This window comes from Anarrhichthys ocellatus, unplaced genomic scaffold (assembly GCF_004355925.1).
Source record: "Anarrhichthys ocellatus isolate YVR2014 unplaced genomic scaffold, GSC_Weel_1.0 scaffold51, whole genome shotgun sequence".
Lineage (NCBI taxonomy): Eukaryota > Metazoa > Chordata > Actinopteri > Perciformes > Anarhichadidae > Anarrhichthys > Anarrhichthys ocellatus.
Genome location: NW_022280081.1, coordinates 638,872 through 653,281, shown reverse-complemented (window position 1 = coordinate 653,281; position 14,410 = coordinate 638,872). Strand labels below are relative to the sequence as shown.

Genomic DNA, 14,410 nt, shown 5'->3' with positions numbered 1-14,410 from the left:
GAAGCAAGTGGAAAAGGTAAAAGGTGCAGGCCGAGTGTATTAACAGTGCGGGAGAGGGGTTTTGGCGTAATGGAAACAAGTACGCAGCGATTCTGGCACACTTGACCCTCTCTTGGATTCTGCCGCTGAATGATTAACAAACTGCTCGGGCTTCATAGCGCCTTAAACAGAGGCATGTGTGCACGGCGAGGTTGGTGGTATTGTTAAAAAAAACTAGACTAAATGGTCTGGAGCCTGTCACATGGACACATTCCTGCATTAGCTGCTGCCATGGCTGTGAACAGAGCCAGCGCCGGCCGCTGCATCCTACAACCGCAGGGCCCGGCGGAATAATAGAGGTCCTTGTTAATTGAATAGGAGAGGCCGTGTAAGTGTTGACGAGCAGGAACAAGTGGCAGTGTTTGTGCAACTTACAGGTCAGAAGATCATGCATATAAACACAAACGCAGTCTGTTATGAACACCAGCTAAATTACTTATCTAATAACTGTTTTATTAGACCTCATCTGTTCCAGTGCTTTTTATGGTTTCAGAAAAAAAGGTTGCTAAATGAATGCTGATGTCCTGACAACGTCGATGGCGTCGTCACCGACGGCTCCTGCCTCTTGAGTCGGATTCCCGAAATATGTGGACAGTGTCCTAGTTGCCCTCTGACGACCCACGCGCCTGTCCTCTGCAGAAGAATTTTTAGGAACAATTAGTGGAGGGGGGGTGCATCCGCACAAACCTTGAGTGCCAATTTGCCTCAGTGCCCTGCATGAATAAACAATAGTTGTGGTCACAGACGCAGAGAAAAAACCCTCAGTTCCTCTGATTGTGTGTGTTCTACCGAGACATTATTCTTGGGTACATTGCAATAATACTGATAATAATTCATTTCACGCATGCACCTTACGAGCCCGAAAGGAATTCTGAGGACCACATTCTTGAGGGGAGCGACAGTGGAGTTTGCGGCAAGCTGTTTTTTTTTTTTTAAATCTCTGCCCCCTCTGCCTTAAATCTCCACCGTTACATCAGAGCAGCAGTATGTTGGTTCAGATTAGGGGTCCAACAGGAAGGGGGGGGCTGGATCTGGATCTGAGGGCAGTTAATTCCTCTAATGATGATGATAACGAGGAGAAACCTGCTCTGTTACAGTCGGCTCAGCGCGAGCTTCTGTGGGTGGGTCCCACCTTCCACGCAAGGACGGGGAGATAATATCTTGATTATCACATTCACTCTGTTTCTTGTCCTATCACACACCTCCAGTGAGCTCCAGTGAAAGAGGGAACATGTTTGACACCGTTTCCACCTGTATTGTTTGTTTTCGTACACGAATCCCAGCCGCACCCAAAGAACAGCAGGGGTCAGGATTGCATATGCTAACTGCACTGTGAACTTTGTTTTCTGTGCGTGAATGCAGTATGTGTGTGTGTGCGTGTGTGTGTGTTTGTGTGTTTCGCCCGTCCGTCTGTGTTCCCTGTATTCAGCGTCTGGTTGTGTTTGTATTTTTGTCAATGAAGGAGCAGCAGGTAACAAGAATGTCCCGACGATGGCTTGATGGCATTGTGCAAAGACAGTGTGTCAGAGCTTGAATCTCTGTCCTCTATTACAGAATGTGTCTAATTCCCTTGGAATGATGGGTATTTGAGGCCAGCTCAGGTTACCCAGGGTGTGGTCAGAGGTGTAGCAGGACTTTGTGTGAAACAATACAATAATAACAGTGTAATACAGTCAGTCTCTATTGCTCCGGTTTCTCTTTCCGAAAAGTGACAGCCTGTACTTAGCTGTGCCAGTAATAGTCCCAGCTTTTGTCCCTTTCCCTTCAAAGGGAAAAGGCACATCTGACCAATTTGGTTTGTCAGACCCGTTTGACTTGTTTTGCCTTGTGCGTGTGTTTGTGTGTGTGTGTGTGTGTGCTTTGTTTAATGGCAGCTGTCTTATATTACTGTACTTACACTGTAATGGCCTATATGTGTGCTCATCTTCCCTGTTGGTAACGTAAACTAAAGACTTAAAGTCAAACACCTGGCGGTGCGTATAATGTCAATGAAGGGTGTTTCATAACTCATCAGTAGTCTTGGGTTGTTTGTTTGACTGGGATCATTTAGCATAATATCTCAGAAACTGGTTTCAGTGTAACGTGTGGTGAAAGTCAGGCCGTGGGCCAATCGGTTAGTGTTTGGGACGGATCCAGATCGAGGATGTCTCAAAATGTTTTCCACACATTGCAAAGCATTTCTGAGCATTTCTTTTGCTACTTCTGTATTATCTACAATATAAAAATGTCATGCATCCATGCATAAATGTCTTCTCTTTTCTTTATTAATGCACATCCAGATTTTTTAAAACTATTAATATTTTCTAAAATAATAAAATATAGACGATTGTGCAGAACTGGTAGAAGTATACACTCTAATTGTGTTGTGATTTGTTTTGGATTTAGCAGCTCAGGTGCTGGTTTGTCAAGACGTTGCTGGTGGAAAAATTCAGGAAGTTTGTGTGAGGGAGTGGCCATCAGCGTGACTTTGATATCCCATAACAAAGTATGAAAACATTTTAAGAAAACAATATCATTATTGCCTTTTAAAGGAAATACAGATTGCATGAATGAAAGGCTACAATTGTATGTGTTGTGTTTAAAACCCAGGATGTTTGTCTCATGTGTGTCTACTGTGTACGTGCATGTGTGTGTGGCTGGACGTCACACTTGCACGCAGCCTGCATAATGACTCTTGGTGTTCCACGCAGTGGTGGTTTGAGATCATGGGAAAGGCATGAGGCTACAACACAGCGCTCCAGATGCTCCCGTAGCCTTGCGGTCTTTGGGCAGCCTGGCTCCAGCACGGTTTTAGCGCAGCTCTCCAGTTTACCAGCGACTTTTAGCACCGAAGTGAGGAGAATGGTGAGTCTCCCGAGGAATACCTGAAGGACCGCGAGACTCAACTCTGTCCCGGAGACACTGTAGGAACTCAAAGGAAATACCTCTCACTTCCTCTGCTACTGTTCTCAACATCCTACCTTTCTTCTCCAACCTCCCCACCCCGTTCACACATAAACACACACACACACACACTAACCCCCGCCTCCTCTCCTCACACAGCCCCTCTCGCTATTTTGCTCACTCTTTTTGTATCCCTTTTTTTTCTCTTTCTTTTTTTCCAGGCAGTAACCAAGAAAAGATTCGGGAGCGACGACTTCCGATCAGCGCTGGAGAATGGAGTTCTGCTGTGTGAGTAAGTACTTTCCCCAAGCGCCTCTGTCGAGCCATTCATTCCTGTGGAAGCCCTCCTGCTCTCCTCCAGGTTCTGCACCCCAGCGTAAGTGTTGCTGATATTTCCCAGGCGGACTCCCCGCTGGGCCGCTGTTTGTTTGTCAGCCACATGAAGTGAGCCAGACACTGTTTCCAGACAGCACAATGGGGCTTGCATTGTGTGGTCATTTGATGCCTCCGGTGTCGTATCTGCCCTCTGTGGAACTGTTTGAGGATGCGGAGCGTGATCTATTTCAAGAGGAGTTTGTGTTTGACAGATGTTACAGATCTGTTGAGTGCCTTCCTTTACTTTAATGAGAAGCCGTGTAGTGTGTGGAGAGAGTTCTGATGAGTTAGAGATGCAAATTTATCAATGCCATAGACTTTAGATAAGAAGTATACATAGTCACACATTGGTTTGTGGACGTTTTGAAGCCTTCAATTCTGCGTTTTGGCCGTCACCATCTTGGATTTCAGAGACGTCTCTGTCAATCACAGTAAGCCCGCCCTAAATCATACCCTGCTTTATGGTCTGTTTGACTCTAAATGGACCATAATTTACTAAATGAACATCATGCTGTATTGAAGAAGACTTGAAACTAGAGATTGAGACCATAAACTCATGTTTACAATGTTTACTGAGGTAATAAATCAAGAGAGAAGTAGAGTCATTTTCTCATAGACTTCTATACAATCGCCTCCTGCTGGCCATTAGAAAGAATGCAAGTTAAAGACACTTCAGCATTGGCTTCACTTTTCATAAGTGAAAGTTGCTGCCTGATCTACCCAGAATTGGCTTTTGCATCGATTCACCGACTGCTCTGCTAAGAGTTGTGGCTTCTCTCATATCAGTGATGTGTTTGTGTTTGTGTGTGTGTGTGTGATAGGGTTAGCATCATGTCCCTTTTTATACATTGGTGTGTGTGTGTGTGTGTGGGCCGCCCCGGTGGATGGACACAGCGATGTGATTTGCACGCATCAGCGGGTAGCTGTAATTACCAGCGGCCCATGCAGAATCTTGCTAAACCTCAATCAGCATCGTTTAAAGGAGAAAGTGACTCGTTCTGCTGATCCGGGCCTGACTCCACTGATTGCGTGGAGACGCTGTGGGGCGGGGGGGGGGGGGGGGGGCCGGGCTGTCTCTGCGGGGGGGGGGGGGGGGGGGGGGGGGGGGGGGGGGGGGGGCTGTCCGCGTTCTCTCAGCGCGAGGAAGAGGTGGGCCGAGATTAAAACCGCTTTCACCTAGATACTCGGCCTCCGTTCCCATTGTGTTGTGGTTATCACAGCTGCTCGGGGAGGAATGTTTAGTGCGGGTCGCACACATGATTACATCCTACTTGGCTTACAGTGTGTGTTATCTGGTGACACATCACTGCTTTCTATTGTTTCACCGCAAAATGACTAACTTAAAATCACATTCCCGTTGCATTCTTTCTCTGCATCTATTGTCAACCCATACAAAATACCCCCCCACCCCACACCCCAGTCTGTCTGCTGTACTGAGAGCAGAAGACTCACTTTAACACTTTAACATGTGTCCCTTTTCTTAAAACAACAGAAAGATATTTAAGATTAAGACGTTACATAAAAAAAACAAAGGACCAAATATGAAAAATGTCCAATAAATGATGTGGCAATATAACACTGAAAGGAGCACTATTACTTTTGATGCTATGAGTTCAAGCTGCAACGATTGCTCAATCAATCGGCAACTATTTTGATAATCGATTGATTGTTTGAGCCGCTTTTCAAGCAAAAAGAATAGCAAACTTTTAACTGTTCCAACTTCTCAAATGGGAGAATTTGCAGCTGTTTCGTTTCCTGCATTGTGGTTAATTGACTCATTTTAGGGTTTTGACTGTTGGTTGGACAAAACAAGACATTTGAGGATATTGCCATGAGCTCTTATTGTGACAGGAATTTTTCACTTTCATGGTGTTTTATATTTCATAGAGCAAAACATTAACACGGAAATAATTTGCGGATAATTTGTAAATTGTAGCCATAATCTGAGTACGTTTTGTTGCTAATTCCTCTGCTATTTTACTTGTGAATGTAAGACTTGCACCTGTAAAAAAATGTACACTGTGGCATTACTTCTTTTATTAGTAGTAAAAGTAGTTTTTTTTTTTTTTTTGACCTCTTGGACCAAAGGAACCCTTTGAAAAGCACCATCATCTATGAAAAACCATAGCAGTTTTTCTGAGCTGGTCTGTGGTGATTCCTGTTTGTTTGGGGTTGTTCCAACAGAAGAGGGTATGTTTCAGGAGCCGGGGACCCTAGCGTGTTTACATCACGGTGCACCACTAGCCATTTACCAAACAGAAGCCAGGTGGCCGCCATTAAACAAAGTCATAAACACACAACACAGAGACTTTGCAACACGTTTTGTTCGTTCCTTGTTAGTGAGACCAGACTAGCCAATGACCGAGTGCTTTCACTTACCCTCTTCCTTTCCCTGATGCTGTCCCTCTCTTTCTTTTGCTCGCAGTCTGATCAACAAGATCAAGCCTGGTGTCATCAGGAGGGTTAACAGGCTGCCCACACCTATTGCTGGACTGGTAAGTCTCTTTTTATTCAGCTTAAATGTGAGGCAGAGGGCATTGCATGTACATTGTATTTAAGTGGAGGTGCTCGTGAATAGGGTACAATATTTAACTAATAGATATCTACATCAAACTGCCCCAACTGATTACTAACATTAAGGGAATTCAGTTTTCCGAAAACTGTCTGTTTAAGTATGCAAATGAGGCATTATCTTATCAAATATGAGCTAATCTCCAGAACAGACATCTGACCATTGAACAAAGTCAGATTCAAATGTTGTTGACATTTTAGAGTCAAAGGTTTTTACAGAGGGAATTTTGGATATCACTTTGTATCACTTCTTAAATAAGAAAATACTGTCAACAGCCATGTTTATAGGAATAAAAACCTTCAGAATATGGATGTTGAAACTGGAAAGTTTGGTGTATCGTGCTACTCAAGTGGAGATGTCTGGCTCAGAGTCTGAGAAAAATGTGATCATTTAGAGGAAACCCAAATGCTACATAGAAAATTCAAAATGGCTGACTTACTGTTGGCTTTGCGGTATCATTCCAAGAGCCTTTTTTTAAAAGTCTGGACATGATACATATGCCTGCCAAAATCCATACATTTAGTTGAAATTTAAAGGAACGGGCTTCTACTTTGAAGACTGTTCTATACATTTAGAACAGTTACATATAGCAGAATAGGGTCAAATATTTTGAATGTTCTGAAAGAAAACAAGCAAAATGGCCCAAAATCTGAAAAGTGATCAGTGCATGAAAGCAACTATGTTTGTACCCGGGGTGTCTCCCATCAAAGGGTACATATCCTCAACAGCTCATCCTAGTTTCCTTCGTACACGGTTTTGTCTCCTGTTACTACTGATGTACAAATGCTCAAGCACGGCTGCCAATGGGAGAGAGGTGTTTGCCTCAGTGACTTGTCGCTCCTCATATCCGTCCGCACTAATAAGTTCGGCAAACGCAGAACTGCTTGAAATGCCGCTGGCCGCCTTTGAGCGCACCCTAAATATGATGTCTGCCATGCTTGAGGCTGCGTTCAGTCAAAGTCATTTCAGACAGAAAAGTCTTTGTGCCGGTGAGGATAATTAAGTTTTTGATTGAGTGACAGGAGGTCAGACGAGGGCAGAGCTTGGCTCACGTAACAACCTGCTATTGAATCAGTGCTTTCAAACCTTTTCACCTTTTTAGACGCGGCAATGTCTTCAAATTGAGGCAGCTCGTGGCAGAGGCCTTTTGGCCCACAGTGGAGTAAATGTTTTGGGAGTGTCTGCACACAAGTGCTCGGGAAGTAGAGGGTTGAAAACCCTACCTTAAACCCATCCTTCACAAAGCTCTCTCTTGTGGGAGTAATTGGGTCCAGCTGTCTGGAGGAATTACAGAGAACCCCAACCTTAACCCAGCCAGTCTGAGTGTACAGCGGTGGGCTCAGTAACGCTCAACATGTTTGGCAGGACAATGACAAGTAGAAGAAACAGACTGGCATTCATGCTCGACGTCAACAGTAAACACAGTACTTGCGTTAACAAACACTGTGCCGTCATATCTGGGATATCACATAAATCAAATTTACTGCCAGTTTGCTTTGAACCCTTAGTAGTACAACTGGCTGGACACCTGCTGAGGTAATGAGGTACAGTGTGAGTGTGTCCTCCGTCGGCAGCGTCGGTGTGGTATTTCCGAGCACTTGGACAAAAACCCGAAACCACCTGATCATAAATTCTCCAGCGAATGTGAAGGCTCCCGGTTGGCCCGCGGCGATCAGTTACTGCCAACCACATGGAGAAAAGGGGAGAGCTCTCCAAAAAACAAACATTACTCGCTCTCTCTCACTCTGCTGTGTGAGAAAAGCTTTTTCTCCCAAAGTATTCAGGTAGTGTTGCTGAGGTTGTCTCTCATCACCATGAATAATAACGAATGTATGTTTAAATATGCAAATGAGGCATTATCTAATGCAAATGTTTGGGGAATGGGAGATTATCTACAGACGCAAATATTTGCGTACACCCAAATGTGTATTTTGGATGTTTTCTTTCCAAACATGTTATTGCCCATAGTGTCTCACCTTGAGTGTTGAAATTAAGTGTTTAAAAATAAAAATTTTAGCTGTGATCTCTGACATTGTGAAATCATCATGTGATTGTATATTTTTAGCCAATTGTCTCCAAATGGTGAGGATTATTGTGTCGGATTTGTCCTCATGTATGCTATCCATCTCCACTAAATGTTGTCAGAGACGAGGAAACTGGAAATTTGTAGCATGCTCAACAGTCTAAATGGCACGTGGAAGAAATTCAGAGTAAGAGTAATCCGTCTGTAATGTAGATACAATATAACTTGAATCGCCGCCCAATGCAAGGCTCTTTGCAAACATGCCTCATTAGCGCTCAAACATGAACGTTTCCTAGCATTATGGTCATAACTGTGGATTTAGTTTTGCTATCTGAAAGATTCAGCGCTCAAATCGGCACCAGGCTTCAGCTGTAGCAGAGTAAGAAGCTCAGGGAGGGAAGAGAGGGGGGAAAAAAGCAAAACGGAAATCTCTGGTTTTATGGAATATTTAGCAACATTGGCTCCAGACCCGGGCCTATTCCTTGGCTTCGCTTGTGTCCAAGGGAATGTTTCCCATGTCAACACACTTCTCCTGCCTGCTGCTGAGCAGTCAGCGAGCTGTGGGTTTGGGCCATGGCACCCTGGTGCCCGTGGCCCCCTGTCCCGCTCTGACCGGTGCTGAAGCAGGAAGTAGACAGCTGTGCAGTCGGGGCGGCTAGCTACGTGAGCGGGGGCTCCGGATCTGAGGCCCACTGGGCTGACTCCAGAGAGGGACGGAGTCAAAGAAGACTCCATCGGCCTCTGCCCACCGTAAAGGCACTGTAATTGGCATGTTGCTGGATGTTCCCGCATACACCAACTCCTTGGTGAGTTGAGGTGGCAGTGGGAGGAGATAAACAGACGGTTCCAATGACCCTCGAGGGTGTCTTTACTCCTCTAAATGTCTGTGTAATCATACGAGCAATGACAGGCATCCCACCGCGTTTTGTCACTGTTTGTGTTGTATGGGTGCGTGTTATGTCTGGATCCGACAGCTGGGGGAAAAGGGGGCGGGGGGTCTTTCATTGGGTCCGTTTCAGGAGAAGCAACATTTCCAGTATTCCATCTCTTCTGGGTTTATTGTCACAGGACTTGGAAAGGCGTAGCCTGATATTTTAACCATAGCTTTTGCTTGGTGATTTCTGCGCTGCCAAAGGGGTCACTGGAGGGTAAATGTAGAGTATGCACATCTTAGACAAAGAATGCAGTGGAAGAAACAGAGGGACCGGTAGGGATCCGAATCGGACACCTTACAAGCCAAGTCTTTCCGTCTCTCGGTGCGAAAGTGCTTAACATCAGGGGGTTCCTCGAGTCTGCATGAGGATTAGGAGGCTGCTGGATGGGTGCAGCATATTTAGCAGGATTATGTGCAGGCACAAATCAGCATAACATTCCTTCAACATCATTATCTCTGCATGTTCTGGGGCTGGTCGTTTGGAGGGCAGGGGGGGGGGGCTTTTAAGTGTGTTCATAATGCTCTTTGAGTTCAAATGACATTCAGACCTAAGTGATATTAACGAGACTTTTACATAGGCCTTGATTACATTGGATTATGGTGAGTCTTGGCTTCACAGGGGCTCGACTAGGGGCCTGGTCGCAAAAAGAGCTCAATGGTCTTTTATGAGCTGCATTCTTTCAAAAAATAAAAGTGGTATCTAGAGCCAGACCAATACATTATCTGGACCAATATATCGGTCGCTATTAGCTTTTTATTATTGTCTCTCCGTATGTGTCGGTCGATAAGTAACAGGAAATGACCAGCGATTATGTCTGCGTGTCACAGTTGCATAGATTGTCCACCAGAGAGCACTGACAAATTTCTTGTACTTTAAAAATCAGTAAATATTGAGGTCACCATTCTTTGTATATGTGTAGATTATGTAATATATATTATATATATATATTAGTGCTGGGCAACGATTACAATTTTTAATCGCGATTAATCGCATGATTTCTTTTTGTGAACGATGTCGCAGGGACACATGGGGAGAGAGATGAAGGTCGCGCTCACTGTATGCGATAAACCTCGACAAGTCATTAGCAGTTACTCTACTCTGCACCTATCTGGAAATATGCCATTACCATGTCTATTACCAGGAGAAAGCAGAGGAGGAGAACATATCTTCTGTGTTATAATGAATAAATTGTGACCCCAGTGCCTGTTGACAGAGAAGGGGGGGGGGGGTTGATCCTTGGCCTGTACGGGGCCCACGGTGACCCCTAGGGCCTGACAAAGTGCCGTTAAGGGACAAGCAAAGCTGTTAGTGAGGGATTCCTGCACAGAGAGGTCAACACTGTCCCTAGCATTTGCTAATAAGCATGTTTGCCATTTAAATATAGAACTAGCTACCCCTTAATTATTCCAGTCCATGTTGGGGCCATGTGTCATTACATGAAACCCTCCTAAGGAGTTCTGTCCCAGTGAAGTGCTGACTTACGAACAAGACACTCGGGATTAGAACTGGAGAAGTCATAACCCCTGAAAGGAATGGTGTTTTTCTTGTGGTCGCAGACGAGTTTTTAAACGCATGTATATTTATAGAACATGTCTTTCTGCCATTGTGCATCACTCTCCCACATCTGTGCCAATTATGTGCACACATATAAAACTGTACGCAGTATAAAATGATTGACACAGTGTAGGACACGCCCATGTCCTCCCGTCGGTGTCTATCAACCGACCTCCTGTATCATAGCAACCAAATGTCTCCAAAATACTCCACCGCACCGCAGATTCCGCAGGTATTCTCGAGTGAAGGGCTCGACGGGGAGGGGACGGTTTCAGGGTGTGAGGAGAAGGAGAGCGTAGCCGGCATTGTGTGTGTGTGTGTGTGTGTGTCAGTGTTTTTACACTGGCATGGCCGGTTGGGTGGGACTTGTGCAAAGCTCTGATGTCATCCTTCCTGGTTTGAGGCTGTGTCCCCACCCTAACCCAGCCCACAGGTAGCTTTGCTGCTGCCAGTCAGCTCCTGTCACACAGCCTCTCCCCTCCCTTCCCCTCCCGCATGTGTGTGTTTGTGTGTGTGTGTGTTCTGCACTGGGCCACTTCTTATTTGCCACACACATGCTCCTCCCCATCCTGTCTCTGCTCTCTGGCTATGTGAACTTTGGAATCAGTGAGTTTAGGCTGCGTCCCCTGCCAGAGAATTCTTGTGTGATTATTCTTCGCCTCCTGGAGGTGGACAACCCTCATCCCCGCTTTGTTCTCTGTCCAGGACAACCTCAACGTCTTCCTCAAAGCCTGCAAGAAGCTCGGACTGAAGGAGGCGCAGCTCTTTCACCCAGGAGATCTCCAGGACTTATCCACGAGAGTCACAGTCAAGTAAGTTCCGATCTGATGAGCTTTGTTAACATACAGGCACCACTAGATACCTGTTCTTGCCATTCACAGAGTTGAGGTCCAACTCGTGGTTTTGACTCTTCCTTGATTGAGCCAGCTTCTTTTAATGTTCTCATTAATATGCGCAGAAAGTATAAACATGTAACTTTCACACATACGGCATTGCGGATCACGTGTGTCCTCGTGTGAGACATGATTCAAGCTGCAGTTTTTAAAAAAAGGTCAGTGCTATTTTCAGTCTGGATGTATTCTTGTGTTGGTGAGCACCCGTTTAAGCACAGCTCTATTCAATTCAATTCATTTTTATAGCCCAAAATCACAAATTTGCCTTAGAGGGCTTTACAATCTGTACACATCCGACATCCGACATCCTCTGTCCCGGGACCCTCACATCGGAACAGGAAAAAACTCCTTTAACGGGGAGAAAAAAAGGAAGGGATCTCTCTATCAGGATGGACAGAAGTGAGATAGATGTCATGTGTACAGAACGAACAACATAACAGAGTTACAACACATTCAATGCATATGACAGAAATGATTCATATAATGAGAGTAGTGAGCAGAATAATGATGGAAAAACTACGACTACTAATAATAACAGCAGCAGTAGATATAGTACAATGATAATGATAACACATCTATCTGTTTTCTTTCAAATATATTGAAACTACACGGGTTTGAAGAATGAAGCGCGTCTGGTGTTCCGATCTGATCAAGTTGATTTCCTTTTTGGTGCAGGTCTAGAAAATCACAAATCATGACAAAATAATCAAGTCATGGAAGCGAAGGAACATCAAGAAATGTTTTATTCTTGATAGTGTGATAGAAGCTCAGCTGGAGCAGGACAGAAAAACACTGTTTATACTTTTTAAGTTTCAGACAGTTGCTCTGCGCTCGTTTGCATGCCGGTCTGATATGCATGCGGTATGTCGAACAACCTGTTCAGCTTTTCTTTTTTTTTTACACAGGTGCGCCCTCAGGAGGGAGCGAGGTAACCCACAGCTTAGAGCACAGTCCATCCACTGTGACACTCTCTCTCTCTTTGTGTGGCTGTACAGCACAAAGAAAAAAGTGCTTTAGCAGTCATAGCCTGCAGGTTGTTAAACTTCAAGTAGATAAGCATGTAGTTGCAAAGACATCACTTCAGGTGGCAAAATGACGCTAGTTTATGTCCTGCAATTAAATGGTCCTCTGAGATGTCGCCACAATGTGGAGGACCATTCTTTTCCCATGACGCACCCAAGGCTCTTGTCAGTCATCAGTCATTTTTCAGTAACGCTGACAATGGTGTCGAAACCACGGCGGTCATAAAAAGAATAAACACAGAGGCAGATGTACTGTACACTGGAATATGAACTCTGATTAAACAAATCTGCCTGCCCTTTCTCATCAAGACACACCCTGTCTGTCCCCACAGCAGAGCACACGCTGCCCTAAGGCACAGCAGTGTCATAAATACAGGGACAAGTCTTTTATGGACCTGTTGCGTTATCGGACATTTCCCCTCTCACATTGTCGTTTTCCCCATGAAACAGGAGCTAAAGGACTCACAATGTGGACAAAAAATGGCACCTAGATTTATGCAGTGAAAGCGGCATGTTACTAAATTTCACATTATGTTTTTTGTGTGTAATCCTTCGAATGTCCCAGTCTCACTGCTCTGTTGGAACTGGGTGTACTCAGCTCTTCTGCCACCATGTCTGCCTGCGTGCGGGGGTTTTGGGGAAGGGAGGGGATCACTTTCTATTTATAGGTCCTGGGGTCACTTTGACAAGCGCTTTTAATAGTGTGTTGTCCCCCCCCCCCCCAATACATTCATTAGGTTATGCAGTTGAGATCGTGTTTTTTCACTTTATAAGAGGAAGAAACATGTATCTTTTGTTTGTGTCTTTGATTGCTGCTGTTGCTCATGTCAAACAGTTTCAAGTTCTCTGTCTTTAGATGAACCCTCAGCTGCTCCGACTGTAAATCCGTTCTTCAAGTTGATTTTTCAGTCACTTTTGTTCTTAAATGCGGCGTCGTTTCATCGGGCTAAAATGTAGAAATATTTGTAGCTTCAATGTTGTGGTGCCCACAACTGCAGTATTTAGAGATGGCACATGCAGAGTAACATGAGGAGCTGATCCCAAACATGGCTGCAGACGAGCACGACCAATGGTTTTATTTCACTGTGGCTTATCAGAGCCTGTAGGCAAATGAGGGAGAGAGAGAGAGAGAGAGAGTTGTCTATCAGCTGTCTTTGCCCCTGGTGTGTGTCCAACCTCCACTCCCTTAAACCCCGTCTGACAGGTGCTTTGCTCAGCTTCCCTGTTCTCTGTTTCAGCAGCACTACGGGTGTTATCCTGTTAGTGCTGTAAGTTTCCTTTTCACTGATACATGAAGCAATCAGCTATTTTTACCCTCTCTTTTCTGTGGTTATGAACTTTTCAATTTATTTCATTTCTCTTGCATATTTTTTGTTGAATTTGCAGGTTTTATAGATAAAGTTATAGTTGCAGGCACAGTGTAAATATTATTATATTATATTATTAATTCATTGATTTCACTAGTCATTTATCAAGGAATATTACCACACATATTCTGACTCCTCAATGTGTTTTGTTCTATTTTTACTGTTGCTTGGTCTAAGCAAGACATTTGATGATGTCACACTGGATTTCATTTCTTTTATTTTTTACACATTTTGTGGCGTTTAAAGACCAAACAAATAATGGATTTATTGAGGAAATAATAAGTAACTGCCGCCCTAATCTGCAGTCACTTGTATGAAAGGTGCTACACTCCAAATATGTACAGAAGTACATTTTCAACACTAGTTCAGTGAAGAAGAAACCTCCCATTGACTCAGATGAATCTCACACATTGGTAGTTTGTGCTTGAAATGTAGTTATTAGCGTCGGCAGGTATCTTTCTTTTAGCGTGAAGCTTGAGTCAGATATTGAATAAATATGAAAGCAAGGTGTGCTGAGAACACAGTTTAATTCATACTGGGCCACGTTGTCATGACAGCCATAAAGGATTATCGGATGTCCTTGTTGACCTTTGAGCCTTGCGGTTGTTGTAGTATTGGCCTCACCGTCATCTGGAGCGCATGTTGCTCTCGTTATGTAACCTGCTGTCTGATAAAAACGTTTATCAGCTACAAACACATTGAACATCAAAATATGTCATACATACACACATATACATATCTATATAT

At 44.3% G+C, this 14,410-nt stretch overlaps 1 protein-coding gene across 8 annotated transcripts in view; it reads left to right on the top strand.

Annotated features, from left to right (window-relative positions):
* The window catches only part of LOC116395877 (LIM domain only protein 7), a 47,672-nt gene that overhangs the window by 2,276 nt on the left and 30,986 nt on the right, over window positions 1-14,410 (top strand). For all 8 annotated transcript variants that reach the window (XM_031870079.1, XM_031870078.1, XM_031870072.1 and 5 more), the window contains exons 2-4: window positions 3,144-3,214; window positions 5,723-5,792; window positions 11,087-11,193. In XM_031870079.1, the coding sequence (XP_031725939.1) occupies window positions 3,144-3,214; window positions 5,723-5,792; window positions 11,087-11,193 (248 nt within the window). The remainder of the gene's footprint in view (window positions 1-3,143; window positions 3,215-5,722; window positions 5,793-11,086; window positions 11,194-14,410) is intronic.